The sequence below is a fragment of the Seriola dumerili genome, unplaced genomic scaffold (assembly GCF_002260705.1).
Source record: "Seriola dumerili isolate Sdu_G_001 unplaced genomic scaffold, Sdu_1.0 BDQW01000138.1, whole genome shotgun sequence".
NCBI classification, from domain to species: Eukaryota; Metazoa; Chordata; class Actinopteri; order Carangiformes; family Carangidae; genus Seriola; species Seriola dumerili.
The window spans coordinates 14,786,353-14,808,395 of NW_019174393.1; the positions used below are offsets into that span (position 1 = coordinate 14,786,353).

Below are 22,043 nucleotides of genomic sequence, written 5' to 3' on the forward strand. Positions count from 1 at the left end.
GTCATGTTTTTTTGAATTCTCCAGCGCCTTCTGTACCATCCGCCCTCTTCTGCTCAGGATTGGGTTCTACCGTCTCCTGGATCTCTCGCTGTCAGGATACTTGGGTGTCAACTGGAACAGCAGATTGGACTGGAGGACCAACACTGGCGCTGTGTATAGGAAGGGAATAAGAAGCTCAGATCTTTCAGTGTGTGTGGCAGGACGGGGGAGATCTTCTATTATTCTGTGGTCAACATCTGTGCCAGAGGTGCCAGCGGGATCTATAAACTCATCCACAGAACCGGGATTCATGATTGGTCAGAACCTTTGAGGACCACTGAACAAACTGCTCTCCATCATGGACCATCCATCCCAGCCCCTCCACCACAGCCTGCAGAGACAGAGCAGCTGCTTTTCTAACAGACTCATTCAGCTCCATTTGTCACAAGGAAGGTTTCAGGAAATCATTCCTACTGTTCACTGTAACACTGAACAACAGCTCACCTCCTGAGTGACAGGTGAACACACTGCTGCACCGTCATCTGTTCTATGTACTGATTATATCATACTGCTTGTTTTCTGATTTACATATTGTATCTATCTATCAATCCATCTACCTGTACTCCACCAATAAACGAACAATGGGTGACAGAACAGAAGGAAAAGAACCTGAATAAAAGAGAGTTGAAACATAACGAGCAGATGCCTCCATATACGTGATCAGGGCTCAGTGGATGGTCTGATGTATGAAAATGATGTGAATCACCTACTACAATCTTCTCTGTCATCTGGGGCCTGTATTATGAAACAGGCTCAGCATACCCGGGATATCTATTCGTTATCTGGATTTCAGTGAACCTTTACACCGGCAGTCACGCTAGGTGGTCACACAACGCTGGTTATCAACTCGGTGAGTCATCCCGGGTTATCCAAATCTAGCCACGAGCACGTTCACATAAAAAGGGGGGGGGCGATGTTTGCGCCGTTATGACCAATCGCAGGCACAGAGGAGGATAGTGTGTGATTAGGTCAAACATGTCTGCAACAACAGGAGGACGTTGATGTTTTCAGATATCAGAGATAATATGTAGAAGAGCCTAGAGGAGAGCTTTGGTGAGTTTTATAGATATGGATGAAACCAAGTCGTGCTGACATAACACACATTGTTACACTGGTAAATTTCAATAGGAGATGTAGTTTTTTTCCATGGTCACAGAATTCCTCCATTCCTCCCTCCTCTTTCCACTTTTCTATGTTCCTGTCATCTTCTTCCGTCACACGGGTCGTCACACGATGTTTTTCAGTCTCTTGACTGAGCTCTCCTCTAATCTCTGCTGTTATTTTTTCAGTCTTATCACCATTTCCAAGTCATGCGGGTCTAAGCCTTCCTTGATAATTTCTGTCTCTTCCTTCTGTCCTTTTTTTGGTGTTGTTGTTCTTCAGTGTGTACTATGTCAGTGTATCTGCACCCGTGCAGTAGCGCGGTAGGAGTGGGAAAATATCCTGCGCCTTAAGCTACACAGAAGCACACACACCTAAGTACAGTCTGTGTGTGTGTGTGTGTGTGTGTGTGTGTGTGTGTGTGTGTGTGTATAATAATGACAGCAAACACAGATGACATTTACATAAAGTTTTTTTTTTACCATGTGATCAGTGTCAGGATCAGCAGCTCAAGGGATTTGGAGGCATTGCGTTATACCATGTAGGTTTGAAGAAGAGTGTGTTGTGTAAAGACAGGACTAGAGAATGTAGGACTCCAGTAACAGAGTCATGAATAACATCTTTCTTTCCCTTCCATTTCTTTTGTTTTTCCCCCCAAACTTTCTTTTATTTTCTTCCCTTCCTCTTACTTCCCTCCTCCATCCCTCTCCAGTATGGGTTACTGTATCCTGGTGGCTCACGGCCTGGGCCGGCTGTGTTCGGTGGTTGGCCGTTGGGGCACCACGGTCCTCAGTGTCTCCATGCTGCTGCTGCTCCTGCTCTTCTCCTGGAAGACCGTCCAGCAGAACCACGTCTGGCTCTCCAGGGAGGCCCTCTTCCGGTAAGGAGAAGGAGCGTGTGTGTGTGTGTACATCCCAAACATGTACACACTGTATGCCTATACAACAATACTGTACCTTAACAAAATTACAAGGTGATGTACAAGTAAACTTAAACCTAAAACACAATGTAGCTCAACGTTTAAAACAACACAACACCAAAAGAGAAAGCAAAGCAAGCAATAAGCAAAGGCACAGGCACCCTTGGTCAGCAACCCAGACTTACCAGAATAACCAGAAGAGCCATGTCAGGTATTAGGAGCTCAGTGGGATAGGTAGGTGTCAGGCCATAAAGAGCCTTAAACATTAACAATAACTGGCAGCTAATGGAGAGCAGCTAAAACAGGAATGATGTGTTCAAATCTCCTCGTATCACTAATCATTGTCTACCAAATGCCAAAAGACAAGGGTTCGAGACTCTATGAGATCTTGATTAGATATGACAGATCTTATTTTAGAAATGTATCTAAGGTGTATAAAGCAAAACTGAACAACCCTCTTTACTCAAAACAAACTTCAGAGTCAAATCAAACATCCAGGTTTTTTCAGTTGGTTTCATATTAGCTGATAGAGAGCCAAGATTGTTGAGATCTGAACTGAGAGGGCATGAACAGGAGAATCTCTGATTTATTTGTGTTGAGTTGAAGGACTTTCACCAATGTCCACCAATGTCTGTCAGCTAGACAGGCCTTAAAGGAAGCGAGACCACTGGAGTTTGAGGATTTGAGTGGAACATACATCTGAGTATCATCTGTGCAACAATGAAATAGGATGTGGGAGCGAATAGATTGACAATAATAAAGGACCAAGGATAGACACTGTGAGATGGGCTGATGATGAGGAGGCAGTGCCAAGAACAACAGAGAGGGTTCTTCAGAGAGGGGTAAGAACACATCAGCATGAGGGGGGGGGTGCTGCACTTAAGTCTAGAAAGACCAGGGTTGAGAAGTCAGTCATTAAGAAGTCAGAATCCATAGTCAGGAGTAGGTAATAGATTACCCTAATTAAGGCAGTCTCTGTACTGTGGAGGGTTCTGAAACTAGATTGAAACTTTTCAATTAGGCTATTTTTGTTCAAGTGAGAATGGAGCTGTCAGGGGGTCAGCTTCTCAAAAAGTTTGGAAAAGAGGATAATTTTGAAATGGGTCTGTAATTAATGGGAAGATGGGGATGAAGACCAAGGAGTAATTATGACGGAGAGGATGTGGGACCAACTGTTTGAAACACCCCCTTTAGGAGAGATGTGGGAATAGTGTCTAATTGACAGGATGAGGATTTCATTTGAGTTCTGGTTTTAGTGAGAGCTGATTGGTTGAGAGTATTGGGCTCATACCAATTAAGTGAAGCTGGAACATTAGGTGGAACTGAAATATCCAGGGGAGTTCCTTTGTTAAGGAAGAATTGCATCAATATTAGGATACAGCTCAGAGGGACACGGGAGGGTGAGAAGATGCGACAAAGGCATCACGAACAGCACTAGAAACAGGACGGGGAAGTGGAGCATTAAAAAACCAAAGCTTTGTGGTCTGATAGACAAACATCAAGAAGTTCCATGTTTTGGAGAGCTAGACCCAGTGAGAGCACTAAATGAAGAGTGTGACCCTCACAGTGACTGGCCACATTCACAAGCTGTGTGAATTCAAATGACTCAATAGAACAAACTAAAAACTTAAAAACTGATACAATTTGCGAAAGAGATTGGAGACCATTTATGGTCTTTCTTATAAGAAACTGGGGGCGGGGGATCATTGTCCTCCAGGCTTAGCCAGGTCTCGTCGATCTTAAAGAACTCTGTGCTATGTGATAAAATCTTGACGGACAAAAAAGTCTTATTATTCTGAGACTTGACATTTAAAAGACACATTTTAACAGTGGAAGTGACAGGTGGAGTGTGGAGAGCCGGAGAAGTGAAGACAGTGGGCTGAACAGCATCCAGGATTGGTTCACACTTGATTGAAATGAAGCTGCTACTGACATTTGAGTGATTTTTATTCCTACAATTTATTTGAGCCCTGTGGAGACTGAAGTGGTTGTTGATCAACACAGGAATAGCAGAGGCGCTGTCTGTGATAGGGGCCTGCAGAGAAATAGATAGATGGATACTTTATTAATCAAGAGGGAAATTCAGGCATCAGTGGCTTACATGACACATATAAAAGCCATAAATATAAAAAACAAACAAAAGCACAAGAGGTAAAAAAACAGGGTAAAATAGGCCTAAATAATTAAATAGGAAAAATCAGCTGCACAGCAGTAAGTCATAAAGATAGTGCAAAATGCAAATGAAATAGAGCTGTAAGAATCTGCAAATGTCCGTTGCGCCCAAGGCTCAGCAGGTGAGAATTTGTTCATCAGTCAGTCAGTTTCTGTCAGTAAATATGTTGTAAATATGCCAGTCAAATAAATCAGGTGATGCTTCCCTCACCTCTGACACAAATCACTTCACACCATGTCTCGACAGATGAATGCCATCCCATAAATGTTCTTCCTTCCAAAGTGGTCAGTAAAATCATGGGAATGAAATGTTCACTGTGCTCCTCTGTAATTTAATACATGATCCGAATGGCATTTTAATCGATAAGAAACTACAGGATGTGATATGTAATAAACATGTGACTCACACTTCCTAAAGATTTCTCTAATGTCCATCACAAATAATGTCAATAAATCATACAAAAGAAGAACTTGCCTGAGAATCATCACATTCGTCTCCATTATCAAAATTAATCTTGATCGTTTCCCATCGACGGGAACGCTGCAAACAGTAACTGCTAATAGCTAATTTAGCATTTCTTTATGGGGCTAGTTTGCCAAATTGTGAACAAATATAGACAACAAAGAGAAACATAGTTCATGCTTGTAGATGATGTCACTACAGCATATTTGCTCTTGTGGCTTTAAAGGTCCCATATTTTACACTTTTCCTGTGTTTTATTTGAAGCGCTTTGATACTTTCACAGTCTTAATAAAGAACCTAGACCTGCTTTATAATCAAACAACACATGGACATCTACCTTTATACAATATTGGACATCATTTTTTCCGTTGTAAAACTAGTTCCTCGAATGGGTCTACATGCTGTTATTAGCATGTGTCTGTCTATCAAATTAACAAAAACATTTCTGACGTACTCCATTTTCACACAAAAGTCAAATTTCACACTAAGCTGAAAAAGCGTGAGAAGGAAAAAAACTCGCAGTCGCTCTGTATTGAAGTGACAGGAGGAGCAGCCGGTTCACAGAAAAGCTGTAGGTAATTGAGATTGTAATTATTACTGGGGTTGAGGGTGAAGTATTATCCGCATACAGAAGCTTTATTGTGTTGTAGATTTAAATTGATAAAATTGCCGTACATATTCAGGATTAAAACCATTGACCTGTGCAGGTAATATTAAAATCATCTCACCTCCTCACATAAATCCTGTCCAAATGGGGCTACAGATTTCTCTCCTTGAAAGGTGTTTTGTCCTCACTGGGATTTTTCTGAGATGTCTGCTCCTCACTTTCTTCGGACTGTCACCATGCCTCTTCCTCCTCGTTTCAGGTCTGGTATCCAGACTCTGCCTCACAACGCCAAAGTCCACTACAACTTCGCCAACTTCCTGAAAGACAGTGGTCGGCACCAGGAGGCCATTCACCACTACACCACTGCCCTCAGGTCTGACACCACACTCAATTCAAGCTGTTTTTAACTCTGTGTCTGCAGGGGGGGGGTGTAACATGAGCAGCACTTGGAGCCTTGACGCACAATCACTGCAGTTATGTCTGTAAAATGGAAAAGCTTTGAAGAATAACACACTGGGTTGCGTTCACAGGAGTATAGCATGAGTAAAACACTGTAGACAGCTGTATTGATTGAAATAGAAGCAGAGATGAATGATTGAAAAAAACACTTGGTAGCAGAACAGTTCCATTCATGTTCCTGTTTAAAGTCTACAGGGTCTCTTTAATGGTTTGAACCTCATTCTGCTGCAGAGGTTTAGCTTTGTGGTTGTGTTGGTGCAAATTTAAGTTGTTGTGATGTTAATGTTATACACTTGTCCACTGTCATCAAAGTCTAAAGCACTGGTTCTCAACTGTTTCCAACTCATGGCCCACTTAAAAATCTTACACACATTTGACTGCGTAACAATAGGGAGGCTGAATAATGCCTTCTCAGAGCACTTTTTATTTCAATGATAATGATAGAACATTCAGGCCTGAACTGGAAGTTTTTCTTTTTTGTTTGACGAGGAGAGCTCACTTGTCGATTCAGCATCTGTCTCTGACTCTCTTCCTGTTTGATTCTTCCTCTTGCTACCAGCTATCCATTTTGATAGATAGAAAGATAGATAAATAGATAGATACTTTATTTATCCCCTAGGGGAAATTCATGTGTCCATTAGCTCATTGTTGATAATAATAATAATAATAGTAATAATAATAATCACAGTTGATAATAAATAAACAATAATAATTAGATTAGTCCACTTCCTTTGGCTGAGGTGTTGTATAGCCTGATGGCAGTGGGAACAAAGGATCTCCTGAACCTCTCTGTTCTGCAGCGCAGTGAGATGAGACGTTTGCTGCAGCTGTAGCTGCTTCTCTGTCCTGCCAGAATGTTGTGGAGAGGATGGTTGGTGTTATCCAAGATGGCCTCCATCTTACATTGCATGCGTCTCTCCACTACAGTCCTGAGTGAGTCCGCCTTTTTTACCAGCTTGTCCAGTCTCTTTGTGTTCATGTCGGACACTGACCACCTGTTTTTGCCATGGATGTCATTTTCTAGCGTACAATCAGACTAAGGTGCCATGATGGCATAATCCTAACCGCAGCGGCACGGGATTGAGACCAACCCATGGCCCTTTGCTCCATATAATCCTCTCACTCTCTCTCTACCGGTATTTAGGCAAAAAATAAATTAAAAAGAAAAAAAGGGATGAACCCAGCTGGAAGGCATGTCAGTGCTTTTAACTTGAAAAGTCACAATAGGGCATTGAACAACAAGTCCCAGCCAGGTTCATATATATACATATATATATATATATATTATAGTTACATCTTTTCACCAAAATGGTACTTTTCTGCAAATGATTTATCGGCCCACTTGCAATACCTTCCCTGCCCACCATTGGGCCCCAATTTTAACCTTTGTTTGTTGCTGACTCGTCAAGTCAAATTACAGCCTGACTTCACAGTGAAAACATGGTGGACGTCTCTGTGGGTTTGCAGAGAGCTTGAAATCAGAAACATTAGATGTCGTATCAGCAGTCAGACAGAGCTGCGAGGTTCTTCTTCTGCTATTGAGATAACTGTAGTGTAGTGACTGACTGTGCTGAAGCTGATGTTTACAGAACTGATGGAAGAACAACACAGATCTTAAACCAAAGTCAAACGCATTTACATTTCTAAAGTAAAATTAGTTATTGCAGTTTGACACCGTTACATCACTGTTGCTTTAGGCTGTCGTATCAAATACATGTCACCACTTATTTGCATGAAAAGCCTCCAATGTCCCCATACATTGGCAGAGAGAGAGATTAGAACAGTGTTTGCACAACACACACTCGATGTCAGAAAACTCCTTTTGTCACTATAGATTTGCATAAAATGTCCTGTGTGACAGAACAGCTAGCTGCAAAGTGATAGTGACGTGGGGAGTTTGCACGAACTGTAAATGAAACGCTAATTTAAATGACACTTAAATTTAAATGAATTCAATTTAAATGAATTCAATTCAAGTGCAGTTTTTATGTAAATATATTGTGACACAATGTTACACATAGTTGTAGCGTATGTGAGCAGTTTAATGCAAATTTCTACCATGACACTTGAGAGGTTTATGCAAATGTATGGTGGAGGAAGTTTGTATGTGATGTAATATTAATTATCACATGGGGAGTTGGAAATGTGATAATTCAGTTTTTTACATAAAACTTCAATTTGTCAGAAGCATTTTCATCTCCATTTTGCCTTCGAGTTCTTTTTCTTGAAATACAAATCCCACATCACCATACATTTGTATAAACTGTCCTGCGAGTGTAGAGAGTGCATATGCAGCAAAAAAAAAAAAAACTTTTACAGAAGCTCTGCACAAGATCTGCAAACAAATTGAGATTTTCATTAAGTACAACTTTTATTCCTGTAGGGGGGATTCTGTGCAGCAGCTTGTCACGGTTTAGCTTTTTAATAATGTTTCATATTCTGTTGAATGAGCGTTGAGGCCGTTTACACAGAAATGTTGCTACAGACAGGTCAGCTTCAGAAGAGCACAGGCAGCCTGCAGTTTGCTTGCAGCGGTCTGTCCCGGGTGTCATTCTGACGGCATGCAGCCCTGCACCAGAAACACTGACAGTATGTTAACCTTGATGTACGACTAAAAAAAAACAAAGAAAGTTTGCAGCGAGTTGTGCAAACAAAGCACAAGTTGAAGTTGTACTCGTATATATTGCATTTCCATACATGAAATATATGTACATATAAAATAAAAAATACATATGTAAAGATTATATGAAACCTATTAGAAATTGGCCCATAAAAAATATGTATCTTTATGTATGTATGCTTATATTGTACACATATGTTACATAAATGTATATCCAACCCATCTGATTTTATATAGAGTAGGGTCCAAAGGTTTGAGACCTCTTTCCCAGGATGGGAAGATAAACATAAAATTAATTTGATAGAAATTAGTTAATTAATTAATTTAGAAATTAATCAGAAAAACATATATAAGAATGTAGGATTTTTATATGTATGTATAAATTACACATGTATATTGTTAACATATATGGTCACAACATGTTATATCATATAACAATTCATCATAGATATTTTTAATATATGTACATATAAATATTTTACTATAGGTGTCTTATATATGTTATAAACTTATATCTTCCTACATCCAGAGGATGTATTTATGAGATAATAATAGATCCCCTTCTAGGTGACATATATGGCAGAATCACTCGTGATATAGGGACATGTATTTTATGCCAAAGTTGGATCAGATGAAATAATGACAGCATCACAGGGAACCAACTATCAGTCATTACGTGTGTGTGTGTGTGTGTGTGTGTGTGTGTGTGTGTGTGTGTGTGTGTGTGTGTGTGTGTGTGTGTGTGTGTGTGTGTGTGTGTGTGTGCGTGCTCCTGGGGCACCATGACTGAGCCCCATCAGGGTCAGATCAAATCTACCACAGCCAGGTCTGTGTGTGCTCATGTTACTGAGGTCTTCATGTGTCTGTGCTGAATATCTCTAATCTTACTAAATCAAAGCCCCCTCGCTCTCACCAACATGGGACAAAAAATACTCTTTCATCCATCAGTAACGTCTGCCAACATGCCGCATGACATTTCTTATCTCTGTGTTTTATACTTTGCTTCTTGTTGTGTCCTTTGGTCTGTTCACTCATCAGTTTCCTGATTTGCCAAGTTTGTGAAAAAAAGGTTCAATTAAATAGTAAAAATGTGGCCCTGAGCAACATGATCCAAGTCCAGTGAGGGAGCTTTAAAGGTCCCATGTAAAGGTTTTGGAATTATAATTGTCTTCTATTGTTTGATATTGGTCCACATGAAACAGGAACTGATGAGACTGAGAGCAACAGGCAGGAAAGAGAAGTCAGAAAGAGACTAACACAGTTTTCATAAGGCAATAAGAAATTACAGAATAACACCCAAATATGGCCGTTTGTCTTTTTAATAATTAAACACATCACAAAATATCACATTTTATATACTACATGGTTTTTATTTATAACTCAAAGTAAAAGATGTGCAGACTTTGACCTTTACAGGGAGAAAAATGGGTCGAGTGCTGTAAAAGTAGGTTGGAAGCATTTCTGACATGTATTTGGCTCATGATACATCGCCAGGAACTCAAGGTCACTGCATGCAAAATAAGGCATTTGTATTTCACAGGACCTTTAAGAAACCATGCCCCATTTGCTGGCTTTTATCCAGTGTACCATACTGTGCTGTGCTGTTTATTTTTAGTGGCGAGCTCCGGTGGGAATTTAAAGTATGACAGCATTAAGGGCACATCTATACACTGAGTTTTTGATTGTTTTATTATTTTAAAGGACTTATATTGATGACAAACTAGGAATTCCTGTCTCACATAATTAAACTCAATTAATATAACAAGCTCAGACAATCTTAAATACAAGTCATACACACACACACAAACACACACACACACACACACACACACCTTTGGGTCATGTAATGGTCTTGTTGTCTCAGCTCACAGCTTGCGCTCTATCCATCTACCACAAACAGGTTTGTCCATTAGTTGTCCCTGTCAGTGGATAGGATCCTGAGGAACCACACACATGTAGTTCAGCTTCTCCTCTCTCATGTTATTTACTCATGTTAGTTCATGTGTAATCTGGCAGATATTTATTTGTGGTCTTCAGCTGGAATGAAGCAGCAAATCCTCACATCTGAGCTACTTTTATCACATCTTTAAATAATCTATGAAAACCTCCATATTTTTCTGCTTTGATCCCTTAATTGTAACTTAGAGAATTCCCTTCATTTCTTCCAAAGGAAGATTTTTTCAGCTTCAAAGCTTCACATGTTTGAGATTAATATGCGATAAAGATGTGAAAATCAGTTGTAGGGCTGAACAATTAGAAGAAAATATTACCAAAATGATATAATTTTGATGTTGTAATTGTGTAATTTAAACTGATTATGTTGTAGAAATTAAAGCTTGAGTCTGTATGTATGGTCTACACAGGTTTAGGCAGAATAAATGATAAAATAATGCAGGTACTTGTTGTTGACATCCTCCTGGGTTTAAACTGCTCTTGGCTTGTTCCATAATACCAGTAGTGTTAGAATTTTTGTTTTTTTTTTGTTAAAAAATAATCAAAATGCTGTGTGCTACTGTTCTGTTAATGCACTAACCCTATAATGTTGTACAGTATTTGTAGTAGCTTTGCCTCCCAATTTCTGATTGATGTTCTATTCAAGCATCTTTTTAGGAGAGTATTAACTATAACTAAAAATACAGATCGTATTATATTTCTGTGATCTAGAGCCATGCGGAGGTCTTTCTTTGTCTTTCTTCCAGGCGCCACATAGCAACAACAACCTTCACTAACAAGGCACGGTACCCTGTCTCTAGCCCGAGAGGCAAAATGCAGCGCAGGAAAGTAACACAAATCCCTCAGCACTTTCTCCTGCTCATTAAACTTATTGCTGTGAGCTCACAGTAATAACTGAATGTGACTCAACCCCTCTCCTCTCCTGTCTGGACTGTAATGGCAGGACAGGAAAAGAACAATTTAAAGAGAGAAAATCAGACTGAAATAGAAAAAAAAAAGAAAAAAGAATAGATATTTGAAGAGAGTAAATTATACCCTTTGCTAAACATTTCTCAATTAGCTCCAGCTGAGTAAATCTGCCAGAGACAGTTGTCATTATATCCTTCAAAATCAACGGTAGTCAACTCACTGCACTTCAATCAGGATTTGAATGTAAAAAGGATTCATTGTTCTGCTCTAATCAGTGGTCATAATGGACTGTGATGTTGCTTGTTTTAATCCGTGGACAGTTAAACTCTCGTGGCCGTTCCACTCGTTCTCTTCTTTTTTTCCAACATCCACATTTCCTGACTCCTAAATTCTTCCTCTCCATCACTCCATTTATCTCTGCACTCTCTCTGCCTCCCTCGCTACCTTCCTTCCTCTCCTTCTCCCTCCTCTCTCCCTCTCTCTCTCTCTCTCTCTCTCTCTCTCTCTCCCTCCCAGCAGCAGAGTTGTGTACTGTCAGTATGTGTGAGCTTCAGCACAACAACTCTCTGCTAATCCAGCGTTGCCGTCCTGCCAAACCCCAGCAGAGACCAGCAGCAGCTTTCATCCAGCTCCAAACCGCATCCCAGCTCCTAATAACCTCAAACCCACCGGACCCCTCACTCTGACTTTAATTAACCAGCCTCCGCTTCCTGTCTGCTCCTCCATTTATGACAACGAGGCCTTAGAGACGCAAATGTTTGTGACTGACTGACTGACTGACTGACTGACTGACTGACTGACTGATCAAGTTACAGCATTGTCATTGGCTTGTTACATTGGTCGGCTGGCCAAGTGTTGGAGTTTCCCCATTGGCTGCTTTCCATTACATCATCAGGGGGGTGTTTATAGGCAGTGTTGCCAACTTAGTGCCTTTGTCACTAGATTTACTGACTTTTCAGCACCTAGCAACAAATCTAGCAACTTTTAGGGACAAACTTTAGCTTCCGTAGAACAGAGTCGCCACTTTTGCCCCACGTAAGCGAGGTCGGGCTGTCTTCTCTTTGCTGAGCACACAGCAGCTGCCATAGGCACGAATGAGCTGCTAACTTTCTCTCTAAGTGATCTTTGTACAAGTAAATTACAGCACAGTCTTTGTCTTTAATTTATGTTTCTGGTGATTTTTGTCAGATGACTTCATGGTTATAAAATCAGGATTTTAGCCACAGCAGAGCAGCAGCTTGGAAGTGAAGGCACAATCCAAACACGACACAGTGACATCATGATTATGCTAACTGGCATGTTATAACATCTAGTGACATTTAGTGACTTTTCCTGCAGCTTTAACTACTGTCCATTGAAAGTAGTTGTTTACAGTGATTCCACAAAAAGTTTTCAACTATGTCCTTATGTGTACGATACACAGTCCAGCCATATACTAGGTTGTGACCAAGCAGCAAACTCTGGGGCCTGAAAAATGAAGCCAACACAGAGGATCCAAAAACTGCAGTTCCTATAATAGCCACTTGCGGCCGACCTGTTTAAATTTTATTAGGGTTTACAATTTTTAAGCCAGCAGCTTTGAGTAACAGCCGGGAGAGTGTACGCTTGCCACAAACCAGCTCCACACACGCCCCTCCTCTTTGACCATTTTTGGATTGGCCGGGATATTGGCAGAGTCAGACGCTGCCAAGATGGGGAAGGTGGAGCAGCCCATTCTGAGCTTCAAAACCGCTCCTCAGAAACCTATAGGTGACGTCACAGAGGCTATGTCCATCTGTATTTACAGTCTATGGTTTTGACCTAGTCTAATTTTCCAAGCAAGGCAGTGAGAGGGACAGAAATCCCTTTGAGTCCCTCACAGTTTGTGAAAGTCACAAACTTTGGAAGTTTGTTTAACGTGTCAGTTTCAGACTTGACGTATCATCAAGAGTGACTCTCCGTTCTTAATTTATTCATTATGTCTTCTATTTTTATTTAATGTGATTTTATGTGTGTGTGCCACAGTCAGTACTCTGCTGTACATCCCAATTCTCTTAATTGCCTTCATGTTTCCCTCCCTCGTGTCCTTTCCTTGCATCTTAGTCCCTCCTGCTAAAGACACAAGGAGAGATGGGAGAAATCATCTCTGAACCATCATCTGAAGCAACATCCATTTTTAATGATGGCAGCACAGCTGGATCAGCTGTCCTGAGCCTCATCAGTCATATCACAACTTTTAATGGTTTGGAATTGCCCATATACAGTGTGTGCTGTCCCCAATATAAGAAGGGTGTGTAGTTACCACCACCACCAGCAGCACAGCTGTGTCTGACAAACATCACGTGTTTGTGAAACAGCACATTTATTAAAAACTTGCGTTCTTTATTTATACTGTGGACAGATCAGTCGAACCACAGTGTGTAAATGAATTTCACTGCTCAGACTCTAAATGCACATGAAACATTTCTCCTGACAGCAGCATGTTTTTTTAATTTATTCATTACTTGCGTCAAAATGTCTGGATTTATGTTCAGGATTAGAAAGTGTCATCATTGGTAGAAGTGATTTATCAGCCCAGAAGTTCTAGGGAAAGTGGAAATTAAGTAAATATATCTCACATTAAACTACATAGTAAGTAAAATGTGATTATTTGTGGAAGACTTCAGACTCCTCCTCTTTCTGAATATATTATCCATGATACAGATTAAAAGGGAAATAACAGATCAGGCAGAGAAAAAGTTCTAATTCCAAAGAACAAAACAAGTTAAAACACTAAACAAATCTAAAGTTTGAGCATAATACACTTGAATCTATTAAATACATTAATGTCTGTCTTCTTCGGTGTAAAACCACAGTGATGTTGTGATCCGGTTTCAGATCAGTCTGATTAGCTTCACTGTCCAATCACTGACAGCTCTCTGATAAAGGGGTGTGTCGGACTTCAGGACATGACGGTCTGGTGTAACCTCGCTCCTCAGAGCAGAAACAAGAGCTGTGGTACGAGCTTCAAGGTGGAGGACAGGAAAAATAAGTTTAAATTTAGAAGCAAGGGATGATCAAGTAAGGGAAATGGGATGCACCCAGCATCTTTCTTACTCCTCAGTTATGTACAGAACAGTCGACTCTTCAAATCTCCACCAGAAAGTTAAAGTTGATGTGACACAGGCGATGCATCCATTTCCTTAGTTTAGTTTACCACTGTCTGCAGGGAGGATTGAAGTTACTAACGTTGGTGACCTTTAGCCAGGCCAGCATCGGGGCTGTAAGCATGACAGTGTCAGTTGGTGGGTTCATCAACCCAAATAAAATGTTCCAACAGTTAATGGTTGACTTTTCATCTAGGTCCATCATCAGGTCAAAATTTGAGTTGTCTTGATAATAAAATCCTTTTCATGAGTTTTGCAGAAAAAAAAGAGGTAATTCATGATCAAGTAATAAACTAATGCCACATCATGTTCACTCCCAACCAAAGGTGTGAAGCCAGATTTAAGTTTGATTCAAGGGGTTCACAGACGTCGCACCGTGGATATCTACAATGTAGGTTTTGATTTGAAGTGTTAGATATCACATGGCAACACTAAACAGCATCATTGTGTTTAAGTGAAACACATTCTCCTTTATTTACTCTGTTATTCTTTCATGTGCTCTGTTAGATGAGTCATGGCGGGAATGTTCGCCTTGTTGAATATGAGATGATCAGAAGCCCCAGCGGTCAGTCACAGCTCCTGCGTTCCCGACATCTCCGCAGCCCGGGTGTGTGGTTAAACCTTTGAGAAGACGTGCGTAGCTTTGGAGCGTAGGCATGTCGTCACCGTAGTTAGAGCGTAACCCCCGTACAAATGAAGTTTGTGACCCGGATAACCAGTCAGTTAGCATTCATCGTTGCTGGTTTCCACAGCTGCTCCTCTTTCTGCGCTGTGAAACGCCAACCCATTAACACGTGGCACAAGGTTACCATAGAAACAGTAAAGCTCCCCTCCTGCCCCCGGGCGTCTTGTCAGGCCTGTGTCACCATCATGGGCTCTAACTATAAAAATGTATTCCAATTACACAGAGGTCTTTTGTAGCGGTGATGGAGAGTGGCAGTAAATGTCAGCAGAGAGGCTGCTGGCTGCAGCTTCCACACACTCACTGCTGATTTATCTGCACCATTTGCCCTGAAGATAATCCTTATCACTATGACAAGGCACTTAGTCCAATCATGATCATGTTATGGTATGCTTCCATCTGGAAGTGTGGAGGTTCCTCAGATGAACACAGTCTGACGGCGAAGCTCCGTTCCAGAAGCAGCAAGCCGGCAGACAGTCTGCTCCAGACAGGTTTCCTGCCAGGGTGATCCGTCCATTATTAAAACAACAATGACTGCTTCAGCAGTGCTTAGGCTCTTGATGTCAGTAATGACCCGAATGAGTCACAGACTAATTGGATAAGTAAAACACTTATAATAAAGATTTTAAAAAGGTCAGGATAACATGAGCTGGTGCCAGAAAAAATCAACAGGTTTTATTTTTTTATTTTTTCTCCAGTGTATGATACATGGTCATGTCAATCATTTTCATGACCATATAATTTTTAGTTTAATTCACATTACATCACATATTGAAGAGAGTGGGTTCTAAATAAAAAAAAATCTGCACTTTTTTTATGTTTGGCAGCTTCTCATCACTGAAGATATCATCCTGCTTTACTGATGGAAATGAGCTTTTAATAGTATCAGAACATGAATAGCTTTTAGTTAGTTCATTCATTAATAACAGTCTGTTTATTCAAAGATGTGTCAGTGTATTCAGCAGTTGTAGGATGTTCCAGTCTTGTGCAATGCATTTTTTTTTTTAAAGCTGCTAAATGCTCCACTGTGTTCACCAGCTGGTCTCTGGCTGTGTCCGCCTGCTGTCTGGTGGTGGACAGGTACAGTGGCAGTTGACAGGTTTATTGGAGGTGAGACCAGAACAATCAGCTAAAAGAGGCTAAAACGCCGTAAAGCCGAGAGGAACTGCTGGTAATTCTCTGGGGGCTCATCACTAGGATTAAAAATCTATTATTAATGTAAATTATATTGATGCATCTTAAATGAAGAAAATCTTAATGGTAGAACATTAATGAAACCTGTGTGTGCAGTGACAGCATCTCTCTATCTCAATATTACAAATAAACTGCCACATATTGTGTTTGTTTACTTCCAGAACAGACTCGCCAGCATTATAATCAGCATTTTTAAACAGTTTTAAAAGTGTGAGGATCTAGACTAAAGTTCACGTTTAGTTAATCTATTTAGTTAATGTATTTGATCTATTAAGTTACACTCACAAATTTGAGCTTTTGAAGTTTGTAACACATTTTCCTTTAACAGGGTGTTTCAACTGACAGGAACTACTCTGACGTGTCTGAGTCTAAAAAAAAAAAAGATTCGCTCTTTTTGAAAACTACATTTAAATGGAGTAAATGGTTTGAATGAATCTAATTTAATGATCTTATTTTCAAAAGAATCAAACATATTGACAGTGACCTGCAAAAAGATGCTCCCAAACGGATAAATACTAAATAATAAGGTTAATAAAGGTTCATTTTTGAGACCTCGCAAAAAAAAAAAAAAAAAATTTCAGGAGGTTCTAGTTGTCGATGAGGAGCACGTCTGAACCCCCCAGGGACTCCCATATTTCATACACTGATTTACTGACTGTGGCTCTTTGATTTTTTCAAGGTCTAGGCATTTTTGTATTTTGTATTTGTATTTTTATAAAAAAACTTATTTCCTCTATTCCTCTCTCCTCCTCTCTCAGGTTATATCCCCGTCATGCCAGCGCCATGAACAACCTCGGCACTCTGACACGCAGCCCAGAGGAGGCTGAGCGTTACTACAGGAAAGCACTGGACACCAACCCTCAGCATAACCGAGCTCTCTTCAACCTGGGAAACCTCCTCAAGTAAGACACACACACACACACACACACACACACACACACACACACGCAGAAACCCTGACCATCAATTTGTGAAATATGACAGAAACTGAGGACGCTCAGCACAGCTGGAGACTTTGATAATGTTGTGCTGGCAGTTTTTGAACAGTTTCTAGTTTAAAGGAAGTTTGAATTTCTTAACTTTCCAAAGAGCTCCTAAAACTATTAGGGACCCTCACAGCTGGAGACGTCTTAATGATCCAGCAGTAACTTCTTACGTGTTGCTAAAAAAAAAAAATATTTTTTTCCCTGAGCTCCTAATTATGAGCAAACCAAGAGAAAAAAAAAAACATCTTTAATCATTCAATCATATCTCCATTACCTCTGGTTTTAAACCAAAGAAAACGATGAGAACTTCACTGACTCCTTTCATTGCCTTTGGAACACCAGAACATTCTGTCTTGCTCTGTAAAGGAGACCTGAGGGGTGTTTATAACAAAGCAGATATTTCAGTAATTCAAGCTACTTTACAGGAAGTTGTATTTCGTAAAGGAGGTTTGAATCCAACCTAACTTACTGTGGAAACCTGAAAGCTCGCCGGGTCCCGGTCAGACCAGTTTTCAGGTTTTGCTTCGCCTCAGGCTGAACTACAACTGAACCCAAACTTCCTCCTGAATGTTCCTCTTTACCTCTGCACCGTGAGCACGAGGGAGTTAGTCGCAAATGTCAAATTCATCACTTTTTGACACTTGCAGTATTGATTACCTACAAGGAACAACTTGGACCCATGTCTGTAGTCTCATAGCGAGAAACACATTTAGTCTCTTTAAATGTCACAGAAATGAACTTAAAGCATCAGACACTCAGAAAACTGTGAGAAAACACAAGAGGGACAGGCAGACAACACCTTTTCAGAACTTATGATACAGAGAAAATCCAAACTACTCATGCAGGAAGGATGCTCTCCAACATGCTGCCAGATTTTCTCTTATATGCAGCGGTTCTCATGGTTTTCGTGTTGTTTATTCTCTGTAATATAAGTGTAGACTCTTGCTGCTGTGAGGCCGTGGCGATCCCAGTTTTGTGTCCATGTCTGATTTCTCCATTGTGAATTTCTGTGTGCAGTTTGCATGTTCTCCTTGTGTCTGAGTGGATTTCCTGCCACAGTGCAAAGACGAGCAGGTTAACAGGCGACTCTAAATTGCACGTAGGTGTGATTGTGAGCATGATAGACTGTGATAGACCGGCGACCTGTCCAAGATGAACCCCGCCTCTCACCCAATATCAGCTGGGATTGGCTCCAGCCCCAATGCGACCCTCAGGGATGAGCGTTAGAGCTCATGGATTGATGGATGGAATTTAGGTGATCCGTGCTTGATGTCTCCGGGTCTGTGTTTCAAAGACATGAAATAAACAAGGCTTTACTTTAAATTGGCTCCATGACAGACTGATCCTATATCAGTTCATCAGGCTCGTTCACGAAAGGCTTTTCACAGCAAGTCCAGCTTTTCTGAGCCTCCTTTATTAAAACATCCCTCAGGTCTTATTGTTTGAAGCCAGGCTTGATTGAGCCTAAAAAACTCACTAAGTTAAACTAACTTAAGCTAATCCATGAAGCCAACACAGAGCTGATGTGAACAGCACATATTACATAACATATAATATGAAGAATTACATGTAAAAATAAAACAAAAGAAAGCCAAAGAGAACTTTTGGCTTCATGTTTTAGACTAGAAGGGAGGTCAGACCGAACCAACAGGATAAACTCCTCTCTGGTTTTAATCATGCAGTCTGTGGTTCAGGGCCCATGGAAGTAATGTATATGAGGTGAATATGAACCTGACAACAAGGCTTGACAGGAACCATTCTAGTCTGGAGCGCTAAGTTTCCATGCTAGCTTAGGTCAAACTTACTAAAACCTGCTTTATTAAAGAAAAGATTATCCTGATTTGTTCAAGTAAGCCTGGTTTATCCAGTAATCTTGGTTTATGAAACTCTCCTCTGTACTTTCTATTGTGGAATGGTGGAAAATTGACAATGAAAACATTTCCTGAACCGCTGCACTGCGGTCTGATGGAACCTCACGTTGTCCGATATGACACGGTAACATGACTGGACAACTGTTGACCCTTTACAGTTTTTGACATCTTACATTTTTCCTGCTCTTTCTACCACAGTTTGCTGTAGATGATCAAAACTGTTGTGTCCCTTTACATGACTGTGATATTTACTAAAGGTCCCCGAACCTGATCTGAAAGGAACCCGAGTGTCTCAGAGCACAGAAAGTGGGAATCTCGTTCATCCATTCATGCGCGTCACTAATTAGATGACGAGGCATTTGGCTACCTTAAGAGAGTCATAGTTACTCCTGCGCTTCATTGAATTTCTTCACTTTGACATTGAAATAAATCCTCAGCATTTTTGATTTTATGTTTAGGTTTTGAAGCAAAAGCATTTTATCCACCTTCTTACTCAGGGAACGACTCCTACCTGTGCCGATATTTTAGGAGAGCTCCAGAGGCTTTTCTACCCTGTTAGGACTTGTGCAGCAAATGGCTTTAAAGGCAGAGATATTACATGAAAGGAGAGATGTTTGGGGAATTCTTAATGAAAATAAGCGGATAATGTTATAACTGATTTTGCTAGTGATGCCGGGGAGAACAGTGCTAAAAACAATGTCCCTTCATTTATCTCATTTATTTTAATGCCAGTGGCTTAGTGCTGTGTGAAAGTCTTATTTGTAAATAGCATTGTGAGGTTAAGCTATTTTGCATATACAGCCTTGGTAAATAGTTACCTACGTTATTAGCCTGTACACGTAAAACCTAAACTCATAAACTGTGGTGCTGTTGTCTGCCTTTCGATGTTCACCCTCATCTAAATCGCACTTGTCAGAACAACTACATCGCCTCATCATAATTTCTACTTCATGGCTGAGAGTGTTGTAAAGCAGCAGTGTCTCCCTCTTCTCCTCAGAGTCAGTGTAGGAGTCGTCTCGAATCACTCTCAAGTCTCAGTCTGAGGGGTTTAGTTCCAAAGCCTCTTTTATTTCTCCAGGGGAGCTGCGCTGGTTTTAACATTATCTGAGCTGGTCAGTGATTTTGTCATTAAGTGGGTCATTTTCACCCTCAGCACAGGAGTAATTGCAGCCATTATTACCTACTGTTTTTCCTGCAACCTCTCTGGTCCGCCTGTCATTTGAATCCCGGCCGGAGCAACTTCAGTGGCGATCCTACACGCTGGGGGGCACCGTATAGTGTAGGTTTGGGCCCCTTTTCCCCTTTGGGGTGGCCCCAAGCATTTGCCTGTATTGCCTCCTCTGACGCCTCTGAGCAACTTTCCTGCATTTTAAAGTGGATCTCTGAGTTCTAATGGTTTCTTTAATCTTTAAAAGGATAGTTCAGGTTTTTTTTGACGCGGGGTTGTGTGAGGCAGTCAAGCGTAGTCAGTACATTACGTGCATTAGATCCTGAGCAGCGTCCAGAGCGATGTGAGTAGCGTCCAGAGCGATGTGTTGCTGTGCACTGGGACCACCAGAAAAGCGCACAAGCAAACCTACAGAACGCACGGTATCATGCCGCTTTGTGATTCACTCAGCTGACCTGCAGTTGTAATATATACACTTGTGCGTAGGAATACGGTAGTTTAGCGGTTGAAAAAATGTAGTGCCAAGGGAAAGTGCTGTTTTTACAGGAAGATAATTGGCTGAAAATATCCTAAATATTCTAAAAGTGTCTAAAACAGATTTTTTCCGGTGGCCCCATGCACAGCAACACACCGCTCTGCTAGTCTGCTGGTGCTCCCGGTCGGATCTTTCCTAACTGAGAGCGCGCTGATCAGGATCTACTGCAGGCAATGTACCAACTATGCATGACTACCTCACAACAAAACCAGTGTGAAATTTGACATTTGTGTGAAAATGGAGGAGGTCAAAGATGTCTTTGCTAATTAGAAACATGCTAACACCAATATAGTCCTCTTTTTTTTGGGGGGTATATTTGTTGACATACACTAAAATTAGATTGTGCTGAATCAGCTGTGATCAGCTCCTATTGGCAGTGTAGCCGTGGATGTATAGAGAGCTATCACTGGATAACTGCGATGCTGAAGGAAACGTGTGAGGATTCTCAGTTCTGAAGCGTCTCTTTTAAGCAGATTTATGGATTTTTATTTGTGATGAACATCAGAGATAATGACATCCTCAGGAAGAGTAGGCGTGTGATTAAACTGGAGATTCTCACCCACTTAGTTTTCGGCCAGCAAAGCACAGTTAAACTTTAACGGCCATGATTCATTGCAGTGCTCATGCGGACCCTCGGAGTCACGACTGTATCAGTGTGGACACAAACAGAATTGAGAGATATGTTGAAACATAGCCTCAGTGCTCAGATGGAAATGAAGGGGTCTGCTAAAGATGTGGTGGTATTAGTCATACAGGAGTCAGCGACTTAAGGGCCCGAAAAACAATCACTCACCTCGTTCACTAAATGAAAGTCTTCAATTATCCCCACTCCTGACACCGCCGCTGTAATCTGACAAGCTCTGTGCACAGTGGTGGAGGGGTTTTTTTTCTTTCTTTGTTTGTCTTGCGGTCAAACAATGTGGACCGCCCTCAGCTCTGCCGGCTTTAATAGAAAATTACATAAATAAATGAAGCCGAAACAAAGTCCATTATTATGGCTCAGCTCCATTACCAGTCTGTTTTATCACTGGAGCTATAAGAACAATCGAGGAAGTGTGTGTGTCTGTGTCTGTGTGTGTGTGTGTGTCTGTGTGTGTGTGTCTGTGTGTGTGTATGTGTGCTGTTTGTTTCTTTTGTCAACAGGAATAAATTATGTGTAAAATTGCATGACAGTGAAATGAAAAGCTACCGGTGTGTAATCTATGGTTATGATTGGAAGTGTGAAGATGAAGATGATTAA

At 40.9% G+C, this 22,043-nt stretch overlaps 1 protein-coding gene across 1 annotated transcript in view; it reads left to right on the plus strand.

Annotated features, from left to right (window-relative positions):
- The window catches only part of tmtc1 (transmembrane and tetratricopeptide repeat containing 1), a 146,529-nt gene that overhangs the window by 107,108 nt on the left and 17,378 nt on the right, over positions 1–22,043 (plus strand). Inside the window, exons 9-11 of the mRNA XM_022749816.1 lie at positions 1,853–2,020; positions 5,561–5,674; positions 17,002–17,145. Coding sequence (XP_022605537.1) covers positions 1,853–2,020; positions 5,561–5,674; positions 17,002–17,145 — 426 coding nt within the window. The remainder of the gene's footprint in view (positions 1–1,852; positions 2,021–5,560; positions 5,675–17,001; positions 17,146–22,043) is intronic.